This window comes from Hyperolius riggenbachi, chromosome 6 (genome assembly GCF_040937935.1).
Source record: "Hyperolius riggenbachi isolate aHypRig1 chromosome 6, aHypRig1.pri, whole genome shotgun sequence".
NCBI lineage: Eukaryota > Metazoa > Chordata > Amphibia > Anura > Hyperoliidae > Hyperolius > Hyperolius riggenbachi.
Genome location: NC_090651.1, coordinates 58,048,008 through 58,066,794, shown reverse-complemented (window position 1 = coordinate 58,066,794; position 18,787 = coordinate 58,048,008). Strand labels below are relative to the sequence as shown.

The 18,787-nt window shown below is 44.0% G+C and overlaps 1 protein-coding gene across 16 annotated transcripts in view; it reads right to left on the bottom strand.

Annotated features, from left to right (window-relative positions):
- Positions 1-11,613: 11,613 nt before the first annotated feature.
- DOCK7 (dedicator of cytokinesis 7) overlaps positions 11,614-18,787 on the bottom strand; it is a 279,505-nt gene continuing 272,331 nt past the window's right edge. For all 16 annotated transcript variants that reach the window (XM_068239352.1, XM_068239337.1, XM_068239340.1 and 13 more), the window contains 3 exons: positions 16,172-16,278; positions 15,397-15,564; positions 11,614-13,456 (listed from right to left, as the gene is read on the bottom strand). In XM_068239352.1, the coding sequence (XP_068095453.1) occupies positions 13,414-13,456; positions 15,397-15,564; positions 16,172-16,278 (318 nt within the window). In that variant the 3' untranslated portion in view covers positions 11,614-13,413. The remainder of the gene's footprint in view (positions 13,457-15,396; positions 15,565-16,171; positions 16,279-18,787) is intronic.

Genomic DNA, 18,787 nt, shown 5'->3' with positions numbered 1-18,787 from the left:
CGCTCCTACAGAGTCTCCAGAGCTGCCATTGGACAGCTTTCTCCCTGGCTGTGCCTCCTGCTGCTCCCCCCTGCCTTCCTGCATGCTATGAGACAGTCTCTCTGTGCAGTGTTGTGACCCAGGGGTCACGAAAGTGAGCCATTGCGGACCACAAGAGTGGCGGTTTTTGCGGCTACTTGATCTGCTCAGCACCACAAATCGAACCTTGTATTAATTTTTTGTGCCTGCTTTAGGCTTTTTTTTTTTTTAATGCAGGATTATGCAAATATATGCATCTTGAAAGTAGACCATTCAAATTTTACCTCGGCAAGATTTGGTTCATTTTCAAGCTGCATACATTTGCAAACTGCTGCATCAACTCAATTCTATGCATCTCATTGACCATCCCTATACCAGATCACATTGGTAAGCTCTCATACTACATGGAAGTGGTAAAATTAGCCAATCAAAATAGCACATGCTGTGAATCCCTTCTTAAAAGTCAACTGTACATAGTTACATATTTTGGTTGAAAAAAGACATACGTCCATCGAGTTCAACCAGTATAAAGTACAACACCAGCCTGCTCCCTCCCATATCCCTGTTGATCCAGAGGAAGGTGAAAAAAACCCTTTCAAGGCATGGGCCAATTAGCCCCTAAAGGGAAAAATTCCTTCCCGACTCCAGATGGCAAGCAAATAAAATCCCTGGATCAACATCATTACCTAGTAATTGTAGCCATGGATGTCTTTCAACGCAAGGAAAGCATCTAAGCCCCCTTTAAATGCAGGTATAGCGTTTGCCATAACGACTTTCTGTGGCAATGCATTTCACATCTTAATCACTCTTACTGTAAAGAACCCTTTCCTAAATAAATGGCTAAAATGTTTTTCCTCCATGTGCAGATCATGTCCTCTAGTCCTTTGAGAAGGCCTAGGGACAAAAAGCTCATCCGCCAAGCTATTATATTGCCCTCTGATGTATTTATACATGTAATTAGATCCCCTCTAAGGCGTCTTTTCTCTAGACTAAATAAATCCGGTTTATCTAACCTTTCTTGATAAGAGAGACCTTCCATCCCACGTATCAATTTTGTTGCTCATCTGCACCTGCTCTAAAACTGCAATATCTTTTTTGTAATGTGGTGCCCAGAACTGAATTCCATATGCCAGATGTGGCCTTACTAGAGAGTTAAACAGGGGCAATATTATGCTAGCATCTTGAGTTTTTATTTCCCTTTTAATGCATCCCAAAATTTTGTTAGCTTTAGCTGCAGCGGCTTGGCATTGGGTACGATTATTTAACTTGTTGTCAATGAGTATTCCTAAGTCCTTCTCCAAGTTTGATGTCCCCAACTGTATCCCATTTATTTTGTATGGTGCTAGACCATTAGTACGTCCAAAATGCATGACATTACATTTGTCAACATTGAATTTCATCTGCCATGTATGTGCCCATATAGCCATCCTATCCACATCCTGTTGCAATATGACACTATCTTCCTGAGAGAACTGTAACCAGAGCGATATGGAGGCTGACATTTATTTCCTATTAAACAATACCAGTTGCCTGGCAGCCCTGCTGATCTATTTGTCTGCAGGAGGCTCTGAATCACACCAGTAACAAGCATCTGGTCTGATCTGTAGCATGCTTGTTCAGGGTATAGGGCTAAAAGTATTAAAGGCAGAGGATCAGCAGGATAACCAGGCAACGGGTATTGTTTAAAAGGAAATGAATATGGCAGGCTCCATATCCATCTTGTTACAGTTGTGAACCTGCAACAAAAAAAAAGTTCCCCTAGGGTATACTCACCTTGGAAGGGAGAAGCCTCAAGATCCCAACTCCCAATGAGTCTTCCCCCTCCCCTGCAGACAGCCCAGTGCTGGCTCTCCTGAAGTCCTCCCCTGACAAGGGCTGATATAGTTACCTTCCCTGGCTCCAGTGGGGGTGCTGTTGCGGCTCTCAGCATGGAGACACTGTAGGTAAAAATAGCTGATCTCTGTTGGGTCTGCTCTACTGCGCAGGTGCAAGAGACTTGCACATGTGCAGTAGAGCGGCCTGACAGCAACTGGCTATTTCCGCTTATCTCTGACTGGAGAGCAGATACTGCGCTGGCGTCGGGAAGGTGTAAATGTATACATTCCTGCTGTTTGGGGAGCTTTATCGCTGCCGCCGTGGGACCAAGGAGGATGGGGAAAGCCTCAATAGGATCCAGAGGTTTTCCCCACCCCAGGTGAGTAACGCCCCCCCCCCCCCCCATGGGAGGTTTTTTTCCTCATTACAGGTTTTCTTTAAGGTGCTACCACACTGAAGGCAAACATTCCTTTCATATCTTCTTCTGTAGGATCTTATGACACTAAAATGTGCATAGCTTCTGGACTGCCTGCTGTGCTGGGCTAAGCTGCAGTACAACTGTATTACTGAAATGTGCTGCCTGATGCCTCAATTGCAATTCTGAGCAGGTGCTACTGAATGTTGGACCACCTCTTATAAATTCCACAAGAAAAACAATGCTTTTATTCAGAGATATATATATATATATATATATATATATATATATATATATATATATACACACACACACTTTGAGATAATTTGCATACCCCAAAGGCTTGCTGACAGTCAGCACATCATCTGCTCTTGATAGCTTGCTGATTACTCATGAATTGCAATGGTTCTGGCTCACTAGGGGGCAGCTAGTTGTTGGGGCTGTTATATAGAATCATTTGCTGTCAGCTTTTTAGGGCTGGTTCACAAGGACGACAGGTGGCTGGGAAGCCGTGCCGTCTCGTTCGGGGCGGGTGGTACAGCGATTGTCGGCTTCTCGTTGTGATCTGCGTTTCTCATCCCTGCAAGGGGTCATGAAGCCACGGCGGCTAGCCAGCCAGCCAGCCCTGGACGTCACATGTGGCTTCTAGGGTCGGCCGAAGCGATGCGTTAAATTGGGATTGGAATGCCACGCTTGCGTAAGCATGCGATGCTAAACGCCTCCATTCACTTGAATGGGAGTGTTTAGCCAACGAGGCCTAAACGCTTTCTGGTAAACGCTGCCAAACGTCCATGTAAACCAGCCCTTAGTGCAATGAATGATTGGTATGCAGGTGAGGGTATTTTCCATGTTTCCCACTGAGTTTTGTTTTTGGTGCAACCCAATATACACAAAAGCAACTGAAAGATCTATAAACATTTCAGATGTCAGCAGTTCTGATGCAGCTGCTGTTACAATGTAGAACCTGATGCAGGATGCTAGAATTGCTCACAATGGTCAGTTTATTTTGTGCTTTCAATCGCCACCATAAATGTTTTTGGTTACATTATACTACAGTGCAACATTTGGTGTAAAACAAACATGAAACAACTGATCAGATGAATTATTTTTCCTGCTGTAAGTGTAAACCTAGCCTTAAGGTGACCACAAACCATACAATTTAAAGATCCAATTTTATAAATACAATTGGTTATCCTCAAAAATCAAGTTTGTTTTTGATTGAGAAAACTGAATCTCCCCCCCTGTGCCCATTGGACATGTTGGAAACCTCAGACCAATGTTATCAATAATTGTATGGTGTGTGATTGCCTAACTGCTGCAATTTCAAACTGCAAGCTAATTTGCATAACTTTGCAACAGCACCTCGCTAATCGTTTCTAAAGGTGGCAACACTCCATACAATTTTTAAAGTTTGTTTTAATATTCTGATCCAATTTTTGATTGATTGGAAGTTTTGGACAGAATCTGAGGTACCGCACACATTTTCAAGATTGCTGCAATTTCAGGATAAAAGATTGTAATCTCTGGGGGGGAAAAAAATGGTAAGTAAGAGAAAAATGTACTGAAGTGCAGCCATTAAGACTGGGTCCACTGCAGATCGGATCTGTTTTTCTAAACTTTTTTTCCCCCCCTCCTGGTTTTCTTAAAAATGCTTTTTTTTTTTTGTAGCATACGTTTCCAGTCTGTGGAAACGTATGCCCAGCCATGGGGGAGAGGCAACTGCCATGCTGGAGGCGCATAACAAGCAGGTTGGGGGTAACAGCGGTCGGGGAGGAGGGGGTTCCCTCCCTCACCTGGCTCCCCATCCCCGCTACATGCTGCAAAACTTGTTGCAATGTATAATGGGAGCTTACCTACTCCTATTTCCCCCGTTTGGTTCATGATGGTTCTTTTTATTGAATCGATTCATTGAAAAGAGACTAACTTCCCATCACTAGCATCATGTTATACTTTGGAGGGCTGCATTGCAGGAAGTGACACTCATGATGGAAAGTTTGGCTCTTTTCAATGAATCAGTTCATATTGATTCATTAAAAAGAACCGGATTATGAACCGAACAGGGAAAATAGGAGTAGGTAAGCTTATGTAGCTGGAGGGATACTGGGGATGGGGACCCGGGGGAGTGGAGGGGCATCCTGCCAATCACTGCCACTCCCATCCTGCCTGCTATACCCCTCCAGCATGGTGGCCCCCTTTGTCCCCACAGGCTGTGACACAGAAATGGATCAGTTTGTGTCCACAATTTGCCTGTGTAGAGGGGGATCTGGATTCCCATTGCCTGACATTACCCCTCCGTGTATCAGGATCCAGATCCATTGAGTGAAAATGCAGCAGATATGAACCTTCCATTGAGGTTTTAAAAACGTTTCCCTGCAAACGCATTCGGATCAGTTTTTCGTTTGGGTGAAGACAGCTGCTATTTTTAGCATTGCTATCTACGGCTCCGGTTTTGATCAGGTTTTAAAAACTGAGCCACAGATACGTTTCCGGACCTAGTGTGGACCAGGCCTAACTGGATAGACTTCAGTAACTAAAATCTAGCTTGGGGGTTAAATATTGGTTAACTTGAGCTTTCTATATCAGAATATACACTGTGACTGTACGGTTAATAGGCACATTTACATTTGTGTGTCTGGTTTTTCTGCTAGAATTGCAGATCTACTATTGAGAATCTTTTGGTAAAGTCTGAGATGTGACTAATGCTAGCTTGCATGCAACTTAGGAATTGAGCCAAACCAAATCAGCAGAAAGTTGACCTAATTCCGAATTGCATATAATTTGTATTATGCTGTATTCAGACAGTGGTGTAAAGGCCACATTGTAATGTGTGGCACTGCAATGCAACGTACACAGTGTGGTGTTATTGGCGTGTGACATAATGTACGCATTAACAGTGAAGCATAAAAAAACTGCTGTGATTCCCATTCAAGTGAATGGTAAAATTTTCAAATCGCTGCTAGTGTGTTTGAGCCCTCTACATCCTGTTCCTTTACGATTTGCAATTTTTTTGGCTTTACAAAGAACAGCTGTACAATCCTCTGCAGATGAGGTGAGCTCTCACTAAAGTTATTACTATAAAGGGATTATACTGTATTAGCAAACTCCAAGGGACCAAGAAAAGTATTAGTAAACAAACACACTACCAGTATATGCCGTTCAACCACCTGATATTTATTGAGAATCAAAGATTATTTTTTACCTTGATTGATAATAATGAGTCTGTAAAAAAGTTTTTTTGTAGCACACCATATTAATGCACAATTTATCATTAAACGGGGTGTTACCCCACAATGTCTCAAACAGAAAGTCTCAGGGGACTGCACACAGACCAGAATATAGCCAGTTGACCATATCACTCCCCCAACATGGGGAGAGGCGGACACGGACACCTACAATGCCAAAAGATTAAAGCATCTAATATGCTAATTGCCCGTCAAACGTGTCCGCATCACCCCATGCGCCAATATCACAGTGGTCAACAGCAATAAAAATGTGCCCCCCCAGTTGCGCAGTACGTCCTGAGGAAGTCCCTGGGCGGGGCGAAACGCGTCGACGTAGGCCTGCGTCACGCGCTGAGATGTGCCTCTCTGCCCCCCTCTGCCCTCCCGCCGGATCGGAGCACGGTGCCCGGAACTATGGCGTATACTTTCAAGGACTGAACTCCCGCCTGGTTGGGGTAATACAAGTCTGAGGCCCTGAGTTTGATACTCCCGCAGATATACATCGTGGACACTGCGGTCAATCGGGCAGGCTAAAAACCGTCCATGCGGACGCTGCATATCGCATCAATGGAGGAGGTGGTAACTATGTGAAACAGTGCATACGGCATCTATATCCGCAAAGTTCATGTGTATATCCAATTATGGTGAAGTATTACATGCATGGAAACTTCGTTGTCACGATATATGGCTTGGCTGAAATACTGAACTGTTTTGTCCGCATAGGCCTATAACTATTATATTACAGCAAACTGGCTAGGTGCACCAGCTCAAATGGTCTGAAAAGACTCTTGAAGAAATATAGTGATCTTTCCATGACGACCTTCCTAAAGTGGAACTTTACCTTATGCCATTGAATTTTGAAAGCAGGACTTGCCGTGGGATATATTTTTCATATATGCCTCTCATGGACTGTGTTCTTAAGTGTCTTTTTTTCATGGGTGACGACCCATGTTAGTTGGTATCTTGATGTGGATGTCTGCATGCAGGGCATGGTGTTGTGATTGCGGGGGGGGCATAGGGGGGCTTTGGGGGGGCACATTTTTATTGCTGTTGACCACTGTGATATTGGCGCATGGGGTGATGCGGACACGTTTGACGGGCAATTAGCATATTAGATGCTTTAATCTTTTGGCATTGTAGGTGTCCGTGTCCGCCTCTCCCCATGTTGGGGGAGTGATATGGTCAACTGGCTATATTCTGGTCTGTGTGCAGTCCCCTGAGACTTTCTGTTTGAGACATTGTGGGGTAACACCCCGTTTAATGATAAATTGTGCATTAATATGGTGTGCTACAAAAAAACTTTTTTACAGACTCATTATTATCAATCAAGGTAAAAAATAATCTTTGATTCTCAATAAATATCAGGTGGTTGAACGGCATATACTGGTAGTGTGTTTGTTTACTAATTCTTGTTCTTTGACCAGTGCATGTACCCACCTGTTTAGCACACCCTAGCATGTACACTTTCTGCGTAGTAGGTTTTTGGACCAAGAAAAGTAGTTTACTATATCAGAATTGGTCTTACATTGTATACAGGCACTCCCCGGTTAAAGGACGACATAGGGACTGTAGATTTGTTCATAACTTGAGTTAATTCTTAAGTCGGGAGGTTTGAAACTGCTTCTTCAAACTTCCCCAATGGAAATGACATCATTGCGACGGGTATTTAAACACACAGTTGCTGGGACTGAGTTTACTATATTGAGATTCTACTGTACCTTGTTTTAAGATGGAAAGTTTATACTGAGCTTTTTTTCTTCTCTATTGTAATAGGGCTTTTTGTTCTCTGAGCCTCAGTCGTGTTCTGGGTCACCATGACTACTCTGTACAGACACTAGCTGCGAGTTATCTGCAAATAAACCACCCCTGGCTGATGAGATGTCAGGTGTATGCAAGTAAATGCAGAAATAGATTTACTGTATTTTTTGAACCATAAGATGCACCTAGGTTCAGAGGACAAAAAACAGGTAGAACATTATATTATATATATATATATATATATATATTAAACCTGGTGCATCCATGGTGAGGGGGCATATTGTGGATTATGCCCCTTTGTACCTCATGTTTCCTTGTTTTCTTCTATGTCCCCCTCTGCATGGGCACAGTATAGGGGAGTCTTTGACATTGTGGCAAGAACTCCCTGCATTTGGAATATAAGATGCAGTGACCTTACCTGCATCTCTACAGACTCTGAACAAGCATGCAGATCAGATGTTTCAGACTAAAATCTGGCAAGATTAGCTGCATGCTTGCTTCAGGTGTGTGATTCAGACTCTACTGACCACAAAGATCATCAAGACCGCTGGAAACTGCTATTGTTTAAATAGAAATAAATAGTATAGCCTCCATATGTCTTTCACCTTGAGTTCCATCTAAAGCAGTAAACTAAACAAGGCATATTGTTGAAAGCAGTCATGTTGCAGCGTAAATTATATTAAAGCAATACCTTTACATTTAAATCACATTATATTGAGATAGCTGCTGCAAGCAAATCTATTCATGTTTTATGCTAGGGATGGAACTCGTCACAGCATAGGTTTTCCAGCTGCAAACTTCTGTCCCATAATGCTGGCCTAGTGGTGTCCACAAACATGCAAGTCCTGACAAGCACACTTTCTATTGTGGTCATCTTTGAAACTCCTTCCATATTGGCTAGCTGACCTCAGGTCAGAGGTCATGCTGGGCATTATGGGATGGAAGTTAGCTGATGGCGAACCTATGCCAAGAAGAATTCCATACCTCTATTTGAGACCTCTTCTGCTAATTATCTTTTTACCAGATAAGAGGTCTTCACAATTCCTTCTTCCCATGAACGCAAGTCCCATCTTAACGTGTAGGCACAAGGACTTAGTCAAATTCCTCTCCTGATTATTGATGCAGGAGACAGACTTGCATATAGTTACATAGTTTTGGTGAAAACACCTCATGTCCCAGTTGATCCAAACAGAGCAGTGCTTTTCAGCGCAGGAAGATTTGGACGCTGCCGGCACCACCATAGACTGTAATAGGAATTACATCTATAGTGTTGCTCAGTGAGTAACATCAGCTCCGTCAGAAGACAGAGCCGAAGTCGCTTTTAACCTCTTGAGGACTGCAGGGCTAAACCCCCCTAGTGACCAGGCAATTTTTAGTTTAAAAGGCCACTGCAGCTTTAAGGCCAAGCTGCAGGGCCGCACAACATAGCACACGAGTGATTCCCCCCCTTTTCTCCCCACCAACAGAGCTCTCTGTTGGTGGGGTCTGATCGCTCCCCCCATGTTTATTTTTTGTTTAATAAATATTTGTGTTGCCGTATTTTTTTTAAAAAACCCTCTTCCTTTAAGTCCCTTCCCTCCCTCGCTCCCTCCCTCCCCACAGCCAGGCAATTACGGCGATCAGCTGTCATAGGCTTCTGCCTATGAGAGCCGATCGCTCTCTTGTCCCCCATGGGGACAGCCGTGTCACACGGCTGTCCCCAGTGCAGCGCTGCTGCTGATCGCAGCGCTGCACAGAGTAAATAGACGGCGATCACGCCGTCTAACAGTCTCCCGAGCGGCAATAGCCGCTCGGAGACTGAAGGCGGGGCGGAGCTCCGCCCCCCAAGCAGGAGATGCGCGCGCAGCCTGCGCGCGATCTCCTGCAAAACAGAGCCCCAGGACTTTACGCCAATTGGCGTTAGGCGGTCCTGGGGCTGCCGCCGCGGCCACACCTACTGGCGTGACGCGGTCGACAAGAGGTTAAAACACAATAATTCGGCCTCCAGCAATCGCTGGAAGCCGAATATCATTCCCCACCATCCATGGCGGCCTGAAGGGGGAATTGAGTCCCCAGGGAGAAAAGCGCTATATAAATATTATTGTTATTGTTGTTAATAGTAATTAACACGGCCCGGACTTGTGCAGAAGCAGCCATATACCAGCTGTGTCCTGCGCCTAAGTCTACCGGCGCCGATTTCAAATGTATGCGATCCTAAGGGAGTGGAAAAAGGCTTAGACCAATACATGGGGAAGTGATCAAAAAGTACCTTAAAGTGGACTCAAATTAAAAATACAAGATTTCAGAAATAAAATCTATTTTCTAAATTAGAATAATAAATAGCAGCCTTTATTCAGCTGCATCATGACAAATATAAAATATTTTACATTTATTGAAGGAACCCCTTCAGCCCCTGATGAGTCATGAGACGAAACTAGTTGGGCAGAGCCTAAGGAGCAAGGGACGCTGAACGAGCTCTAGGAGTTTTTATATGCGCATTATTGCTGGAAATTTGTGAGTGCACTTCTTTTTAATAGAAAACGGTTTTACACTATACTGGTCCCTGTTTGAGTCTTAGGGACACTGCTGCTGAAGGAGGATCATTGAAAGTATCTACGAAACGCTACTGCTGGTCTGTGCTGGGTCAGCCATGAAGTCTGGTGAGAGGCTTGATTGAGTATATGGTGGAGGGGCACGCAGTGTCTCGTAACTTTTGGGAGCACTGGTGCTTATTTTAGCCATATTACTAGCCAACAATATCACACTATTGCGGTTTTTCTCTACCCTATGCCCCCACGATTTGAGGATACAGGAAGATCCAAGATACATCTGGGAGATTCGTTAAATTACTGGCTGGGCCAGGAGCGCTATGAGCTGATCCTGAAAAGGCAGCTTAATATCTGGTGAGCGTTTTACTGATCATTGTGTCACAGGAAGACTGCTTGCACCCTATGAGAGTCTGGAGAGAGTTGACATATGGACTTTAACATTCACTTAAACAAAAGTCCCAAAATAAAGGTCGTAAGGGACCCATTTTTTGGCTATTTTTCATTGTAGAGCGCCCAGGTTAATTTATACATTTATTTATGGTGTGCAGAGTGCTCTGCTCAAGACTACCTGTGTCCCCTGGCTTGTAGAGTGGAGAGTGCAAGCTACGTCTCAGTGGTGCAATGATCGAGAATTCTTCCTGGCAATTGCTGTCTATTGTCGATCTATGATGCCATCTAGTGGCGTCTTGAGACATAGCTGTATCATCCTTGGGGCACATCTGGCTATGGAGAGGGGGACTGATTTGTACTGGGAGCACATCTGGTTACTGTGGAGGGGGCCTTATACACGAGTCAATCACCTTTTCCTGGTTTCTGGGAGAAAAGTGGGTACCTTGGCTTATATGTGAGTATATACTGTAAACGTGCCTGGAGCACTTGCAAATCTCTAAATAACTTGGCTGCCAAAGGGTTAATGTTTTTTTGATAACAAGTTCAAGATTTGCCTGTGTGGGAAGCTGAACAACATTAAAAAAAGCCTGCAGTGTACTTAAAGGGGAACTTTAGCCTAAACAAATATACTGCCATATAGTTTACATTAGTTATGTTAATTAAAATAGATAGGTAATATAATCTCTTATCCACCCTGTTTTAAAAGAAAAGGCAAATGTTTGATTTTATGGGGGCAGCCATCTTTTTCATGGGGACAGCCATTTTTTGGGTTGAAAGGAGGTGACAGGGAGCATGAGACACAGTTCCAACTGTCCTGTGTCCTGATCACCCCTCCCAGCTGTGCACGCTAGGCTTCAAATCTCAAATTCAGAATACAAAAAAAAAAAAATGCAGCAAAACAGCAGAACGAGAGCAACATCATCAGAAATCCCATCATGCTTTGCACAGCATCGGGGAAAAATGCCCGGGCAGTTTTCTTCTGTGCAGCTAAAAATCAGGCCTGGGTAAGAAAAACAAAGTTCTGAGGCTGTGAAACTGTTATGCTGGATACACACCATGCGTTTCCGCGTTCGATGCGTCCGTCGATACGCATCGATTCGATTATTTCCGACATGTCCGATTCAAGCTTCGATGGATTGTTAGGTCGATTTGCCATACTTTACATGGCAATCGACCTAAAAATCATCGAAATTCGTTCGGAAATGCTCGGAAATAATCGAATCGACGCGTATCATCGGACACATTCGACGTGGAAACGCATGGTGTGTATCCAGCATTAAAGTAACACCAAGCCTTTTCAGTGCTGCTGAGTAGATTTTTAGTCTGGAGGTTCGCTTTAAAACAGTCAAAGATTTAAAGGTAGATTGTAATTATAAATATAACCGTTTATCTCATCTCCAGGTTTGCTTTAAGCTTTTCACTTTGAATCAGATCTCCAAAAGGGGAAAAAAAAAAAAAAAAAGAACAGTTTGTGGGTAAAAATAATTCATTATTTAATGGATCTAAATAATGCAATACAAAATATACAGTGAGTGGATTTTGAAACACAAGAGCCAGAAGACCAATAAATAATAATTTATTAACCCGTCAGCAAGTGTGAAATTTCAATGATTATTCTGACATCTAAATACTTTTCCAGATCTTTAAGCACATATTGCTGAAAATGAATGTATTGTGGGTAAAAATCAATACTATGGTAAAGTGATTATATAAATAGCGTACCTGGAGGTCAATGTTGGAAACACATTAAAAAATAATAATGTCCATGCAGTGCAATGGAGAGCAGACAATGGCGAATTCCATAACTAAATCTCTGCATAGTTTTCATGCTAGCTAGGGGTAGTATTCAGACACCAAGTCCGTATACCGAATAAGAAAATAGAAACAGATTGTTTATTGAGAAATAAGTCACTATTTCTATCTAAAGTTCTACTAGGCTAATGGCACAAAACATTTTCTAAAACTAGCTGTAAACCTGATAAGAGGTTCATAGTGGAAGCTGATGAAGGGGGCTGAGAAGTCCGATTTGGCCACTGAAATGTATATAAGACAGTTCAGACCCCTTAAACTAAATCAAGTACTTGATGAGCCTCAGTTACTAACAGACTGATGCCTACAGCAAGCAGGTCCCAGCAGAAGGCTTGGACATGAGCAGGCAACCTGATTGGTTATCTGAGGTTACAGACACTGATGAAGTTATGCTCATTAAAATACACTGAATGGTTCAGTTTTACCACCAGGAAAATGGAATCTTTGTGCTTTGCTACTGTTTTTGGACCCCAGTAAGCTTAGTTATGCTGAAAGGAAGCAGTGATAAGTTTCAAGAAACTAAAAAAAGAAAACCGCTAACTGTCCTATGAGGACATGGGGGGTTCCTTTTCCAAAGTATCCAATTATCAACAGTCTTTCCATTGGTCAGGCATAATGGCTGTAGATCAATCTCCATCCAACACAGACGATGCTTTATAAGCTTTATGGTTCCACGACCATTCATGTATTTGTTCACTTTGAAAGAATCAAAATCCTTTGCGATTATTTCCAATAGCAAACGTGGTCCAATCTTCTGATGTGGTCAAAATTATTTGCGATGTGCTAATGTCCTTTGTACCCATTTCCACGGTTGTCTATAGATTTCTGTGCTTGTTTCGCAAAGTCATGGCAACAGCAATACTGACATGCAAAACGAAGTAACTCGGCAACCAACCTCATTATTGTCGTAGATCAGTTACTCGCTTGGCACCCTTGTTCTTTTCCTTGAGCTCTCTAGTGGTGGGACATGTAGTTCACCAGCAGTATCCGAGAGCTTCATATAGGGTTTAGAATCTTCCAATTAAATACGTACCACAGAGAAAGATAGTTCACAATCATTGTGGTTCAGTTGGTGACTTGGACAACATAATTGTGCGTCACTTGATTATTTGGTGAGAACACAACAAAAAATAGTACCTTTAAAATTATTAAAAATGACCTTTTAAGTGTTTAGAATATAAATTAATATAAAGTAAATACAAATTAATGTTGCATATTGCATAAATACAGATAAAAATGCTTTCTAGTACCACAGGGAAAAAAATGAAATGTAACAAAGTAAAGCGGCATTGCTGCAATGGACCGTGTGGTAACAACAGTCAGTGGAGGAAATCCCAAAACATCTTTCCGGTCACAATTCAGCAAAGCCTGGGACTGTGGCACCAGCTCTGTCCAGAAGAGGGCAGCAGACAACTGGATCAGGGTCCCATGTTTTACTGGCAACAAAACTCCCATCGCCTCACAGGTCAATTTTTCTTAAACTCATCCGGCTGAATGAATCCCTGCAGGATACAATAAAGTGAGGAAAAAAGTTTAGAGCAATCAGTATAAAAAGTCTGGGTACCAGAGAGAGCAGATTTCAAGTGACTGTGTAGACCATACATGTTAAACTCCGGCCCGTGGGCCAAATCTGGCCCTTGGAATCATCAGATTTTTCCCTCAGGTGGTTTCCCCACTTTGCATTATGTTTGGCCCACTCTAGGCCACCACAGAAGCTATATTGGAGGGTAAACTAGCTCACCAGGGAAGCCATTAGGGGAGGAGGATAGCACTAGACACCAGGGAACTGTATAGGGGGGGGGCACTAGACACCAGGGAACTTTATAGGGGGGGGGGGGCACTAGACACCAGGGAACTTTTTCAAGGGGGGCACTAAACACCAGGAAACTGTAGGGGAGGGAGGTCCACTAAACATCAGAAAACTGTATAGGGGTTAGAGGGGGGCAGTAGACACTAGGGAACATTATAATAGAGGTGGCCAATAGACATTGAGGTCGGCCCGCGGCTTGATCCAAGAGTTCAATTTCGGCCCACTTAGTATTTGAGTACAACACCCCCCTGGTGTAGACAAAAAAGGGAATTTTTTTGTATTGACACACAATATGTTTAACCCATTAGCAAATTCAATAGTTATCTTGTTTGAGAGAAGTGCACTGCTTTTGACTACAGTTGGTAGAACTTGTGCTGTAAATTCTGTGGAATGCTTTGATCTCTCTCTGCAGAGCAGAGGATATAGAAACTGAAAGCACAAATCCTCTATTATCTCACACTGACCCCTAGTGACAAGTGGCCATAAATACATACAGCAGTACTGATTAGAAGCAAGAAAATGTGACAAAATAAAAAAGTGCTGAGATGAATTGGCTTGGAGCACTTGCAAGCCTCTAAATAAATTGGCTGCTAAAGGGTTAAAAGGAACAAAAATCCACTTGCACATCCCTTTAAAGGAATCCTCAGCCAAATACTGCTGCCCCCTTATATACTTACCCGTGGGCTTCCTCCAGCCCCTTGCAGCCGACATGCCCTCCGCTCGCAGCTGCCAGCCCAGGGTCCCTGCCGCTGCAGAGGCCGGCCTCCCCTACTGCGCAAGCGCCACTGTCAATCATGTCCACGTTGTCTGCAGTGTACTCCGCAGGCACAGTAGTTCTACACCTGCGCAGTACACTGCGGACAGCGTGGACTTGATTGACAGCGCCGCAGTAAGGACGACCTCTGCAACGGCGGGGACCCCGGATGAGAGCGGGGATGCTGCAAGGGACATGTTGGCTGCAAAGGGCTGGAGGAAGCCCTGGGTAAGTATATAAGGTGGCAGCAGTATTTGGCTGATTCCTTTAAGTAAATTGACCAGGGCACAAACGTAGATAAGCAGCAGTTCTGTGATCTGCAGAACGAATGTTTAATATGTAGAAGGCTATCTATTGGACTGCCTGGGCTCAGTGCCTCTGACAAATTATCTCCAGTCACCCCAACAGTCAGTTTATTTTTTCGTGTATAGCGGACTTTTCAGTTTTGAATGGTGACCGTTCTATGAATATAACAATCCATGTTTCAGCGATAAAACATCCCTATCTGTAGGAGTAAAACAAAACTTTACATTGATAATCATAGGGACTCAAATTCGTATAAATGCTCATTTGTGAAGGTTACTCTAAAGTCTCGTACACAAGCTAGATAGGCCATTCGCCCGCATTGGGTGGTGGGGGGGAAGTCACTAGGTGAACAATGAAGGAGTCCATTGTTCATCATGCTCCAGCGGCTTTCCACATCTTCCTGGAGACCACCCCTGCTGCCTGGAACCCCTTTATGATCCCGACCACGCTCCTCTCCATATACGAGTGGCGTCATACTGTGCCTGCGTAGCCGTCACCCTAGGCATATGCCTGGTTTGTCTATGCTTAAAAACAGCCCTATTTGCAGTAAACATTCAGTAAGGCATGTATACCTGTGACATGTGGCTGGGACTACGTTCTTGTATAGCTGAGGGATCTTCCTGTTGATGAGAGGCTGTAGCGCCTCCTTCAACCGATGGTAATTGCGTTCCAGTTCCTTTTGATATTCTTTCTGGTCCGGGCCTATCAGGCTCTTATTTTTCCTCAGGGCATCTTCACACCTATTACAGAAAAGAGAATGGTTATAAACAGCCTTGGGAATAGCCTTAAAGTCAACCTGAGGTGACTGTGCCTGAAGCAATAATGCTGAATAGGACTTTCCTGGAATCGAATATTCTTATTCTGGTTTTCGAGGTTAAATATCATGTTCTGAAGCAGTGACAGAGGTAAAAGTTGAAGGGTCACAGGGCAGCCGCTCTTTAGAATGCCTCTGTGCATTTCAGTCGTTCCCCGTTGCCCCATTATAGTAGAGCCTCCCACAGCCCTACGATACCCTCTGTACTCCAGAATGTAAAGATTCTTCCATAAAGGCAACATCCCTGTCTGTGATTTCTCGCAAATCAGTTTCAGCTGTCTTCCATGGGCATGCATTGTTTTTTTCTTATGCAGTGAAGCAAATGCATGCATATAAACACTCATAATGTGGTGGACAAGCACCCAAATGGGGATGGACGTGATAGAGCAAAGGATCCTGTAACACCACAGGGTTACAGGATCCTCTGCAAAAGAGAGAATTCTGCAGCACCACATCAGTAAATAATAGCTTTTGTATTGTTAAGAAAACACAGAGATAGCCATGACAGACATCTTTTGCATATAAACACTGACCTTTTTGTAAAATCTTTGAAGCAAAGTCTGAGCTTGTTGTGATGCCGGAAAAGTTTTGGGTCGTTTGGAATTTCTGACAAGAACACCTGAGCAACCTCCAGTGGGCCCTGCAGGAGAGAAGAGGCAAACATAAATAAAACACTTTGCAATGACCACTAATAGGCTTCCCCAGACAATTTCTTCCCTTATGCTGGGGATACACGCTACGTTTCTGTACCGTGCATCGACCAGCTGATCCGGCCAGCTGATAATATTCAGCTGGCCCGATCATGCCGCTCGACCCCCGCCCGCTCGATCCCCGAGCAGTAATCGATCCGCACGCATGGATGAGCGGGGATGCGGCTGGGGTCGATCCGGCGGCTAATCGGCCGCCGGATCGACCCGTGTATTCCTAGCATTACACAGGTGATCATCAGTTTGTTTGTTTGTTTTTCACTTCAGACTTGATTTAAGCAGATTGTTCTGAATTCCTACTCTAGTTGTTTTTTTCATGTGTTCAATTTGGGGTAGTAAAGCTCACCTGCTGTAGATACAGCTATAGACTAACTGGAAGATGTGCGCCCGCACAGTATCAGGCAGGTGACTGGAATGCTTTGGCTGATCAGTGCAGAATACAGTTGACAATGCTTAGTGCTCACTAATGATACAATTTTACCTTCCAATCAACCTTCCGATCCCATATTTGCATTCAAAAGGAAATGATCGGAAAGCATTGATCACGCCCATAAATGGAATAAAAATGATAACCAATCAGATCATTTCAGGCAGAATCAATCTGAAACGTGTTGTTGTTTGGCACCATCAACCGTATCCAATCAATACCGATCAAGAAAGGTAAAACTGGATAGTTAGTGGCCACCTTATAGGGAATCCGAAGTGAAAATAAACTTATGAGATAATTAACTGTATGTGTAGTACAGATAAGAAAAAGAACATTAGTAGCAAAAAAGAACATTAGTAGCAAAAAAAAAAAACAAGTCAATTATTGTTTCCAGTACAGATAGAATTAAGAAACTTCAGTTGCCATCTATGCAAAAGAGCTTCTCTGAGCTCTCCAAGACAGCGCTGTTTTCTGAAGCACTTATACATAAAAGTAATGGTGAAAGACAACTTCAGATAAGGTTTTACTGCAGGGGAGTTCAAAGAGTCATTTTCTTTGCTCCGGCTCATCCTTTAATATGAAAAGTGGAGTTTGTAAACTGCAAATATTAGAGAATGATGCAATGTTATTAAAAAAAAAAAAAAAAGCTATATAACTGAAAATAAAAATTAGACTTTTCTTTGCTACAAATGTTCTATTAATTATCCATACTATAATACAATACAATAACATTTCTATAGCGCTTTTCTCCCATAGGACTCAAAGCGCTTAGGCTCTCTCAGATTCAGTAGTTGGTAGTAGGATGAAGTATTCACACAACAAAAGTTATATTTCTGCAAATGCCAAACTGAACAGGTGAGTTTTCAGTCTGGATTTATACACATACAGGGATGGAGCTGCCCTGATCTGCTGAGGTAAGGCGTTCCAAAACATAGGGGCAGCATGACAGAAGGCTCTGGGACCAAAAGTTTCCAAGTGGACTCTGGGTATGACTAGATTATTAGAACCTGTGGATCTGAGAATGCAGGGATTGCTATGCAGCTGCAACATTTCTGCAGCTACATACTCATAAGCTTTTTTTCTCCGCTTTACTGTCACTTTAAAATACAAAGGTGTGTGTGTGTGGGGTGTGTGTGTGTGTGTGTGTGTGTGTGTGGTGTGTGTGGTGTGTGCGTGTGTGGGATGGGTGTGTGTGTGTGGGGGGGTGTGTGTGGGGTGTGTGTGTGTGTGTGTGTGTGTGTGTGTGTGTGTGTGTGTGGGGTGTGTGTGTGGGGGGTGTGTGTGTGTGTGTGGGGTGTGTGTGTGGGGTGTGTGTGTGGGGGTGTGTGTGTGTGCGGTGTGTGTGGTGTGTGCGTGCGGTGTGTGTGTGTGTGGGGGGGGGGGGTGTGTGCGGTGTGTGTGTGTGTGTGTGGGGGGTGTGTGTGTGTGTGTGTGTGGTGTGTGTGTGTGTGTGTGTGTGTGTGTGTGGTGTGTGTGGGATGGGTGTGTGTGTGTGTGTGTGTGTGTGTGTGTGTGTGTGTGTGTGTGTGTGTGTGTGTGTGTGTGTGTGTGTGTGTGTGTGGGGTGTGTGTGTGTGTGTGTGCGGTGTGTGTGGTGTGTGCGTGCGGTGTGTGTGTGCGTGCGGTGTGTGTGTGCGGTGTGTGTGTGTGTGTGGGGGGGGGGGGGTGTGCGCGTGCGGTGTGTGTGTGCGGTGTGTGTGTGTGTGGGGGTGTGTGTGTGTGTGTGTGTGTGGTGTGTGCGTGTGTGGGATGGGTGTGTGTGTGTGTGGGGGGGGGGCGTGTGTGGGATGGGTGTGTGTGGGGGGGGGGGGGGGGGGTGTGTGTGTGCGTGTGCGTGTGTGTGTGTGGGGGGGTTGTGTGTATGTGTGTGTGTGTGGGGTGTATGTATTGATTTCAGAATGTCGGTTCTGGGAACAGATTTCTTTTCATACAGCGCTATCTTCTATGCACAACACAGGACTCAACGTTGCTGCCAAGGTACCAAACTCCACTCTATGGTGGATATTGGTTCCAGAG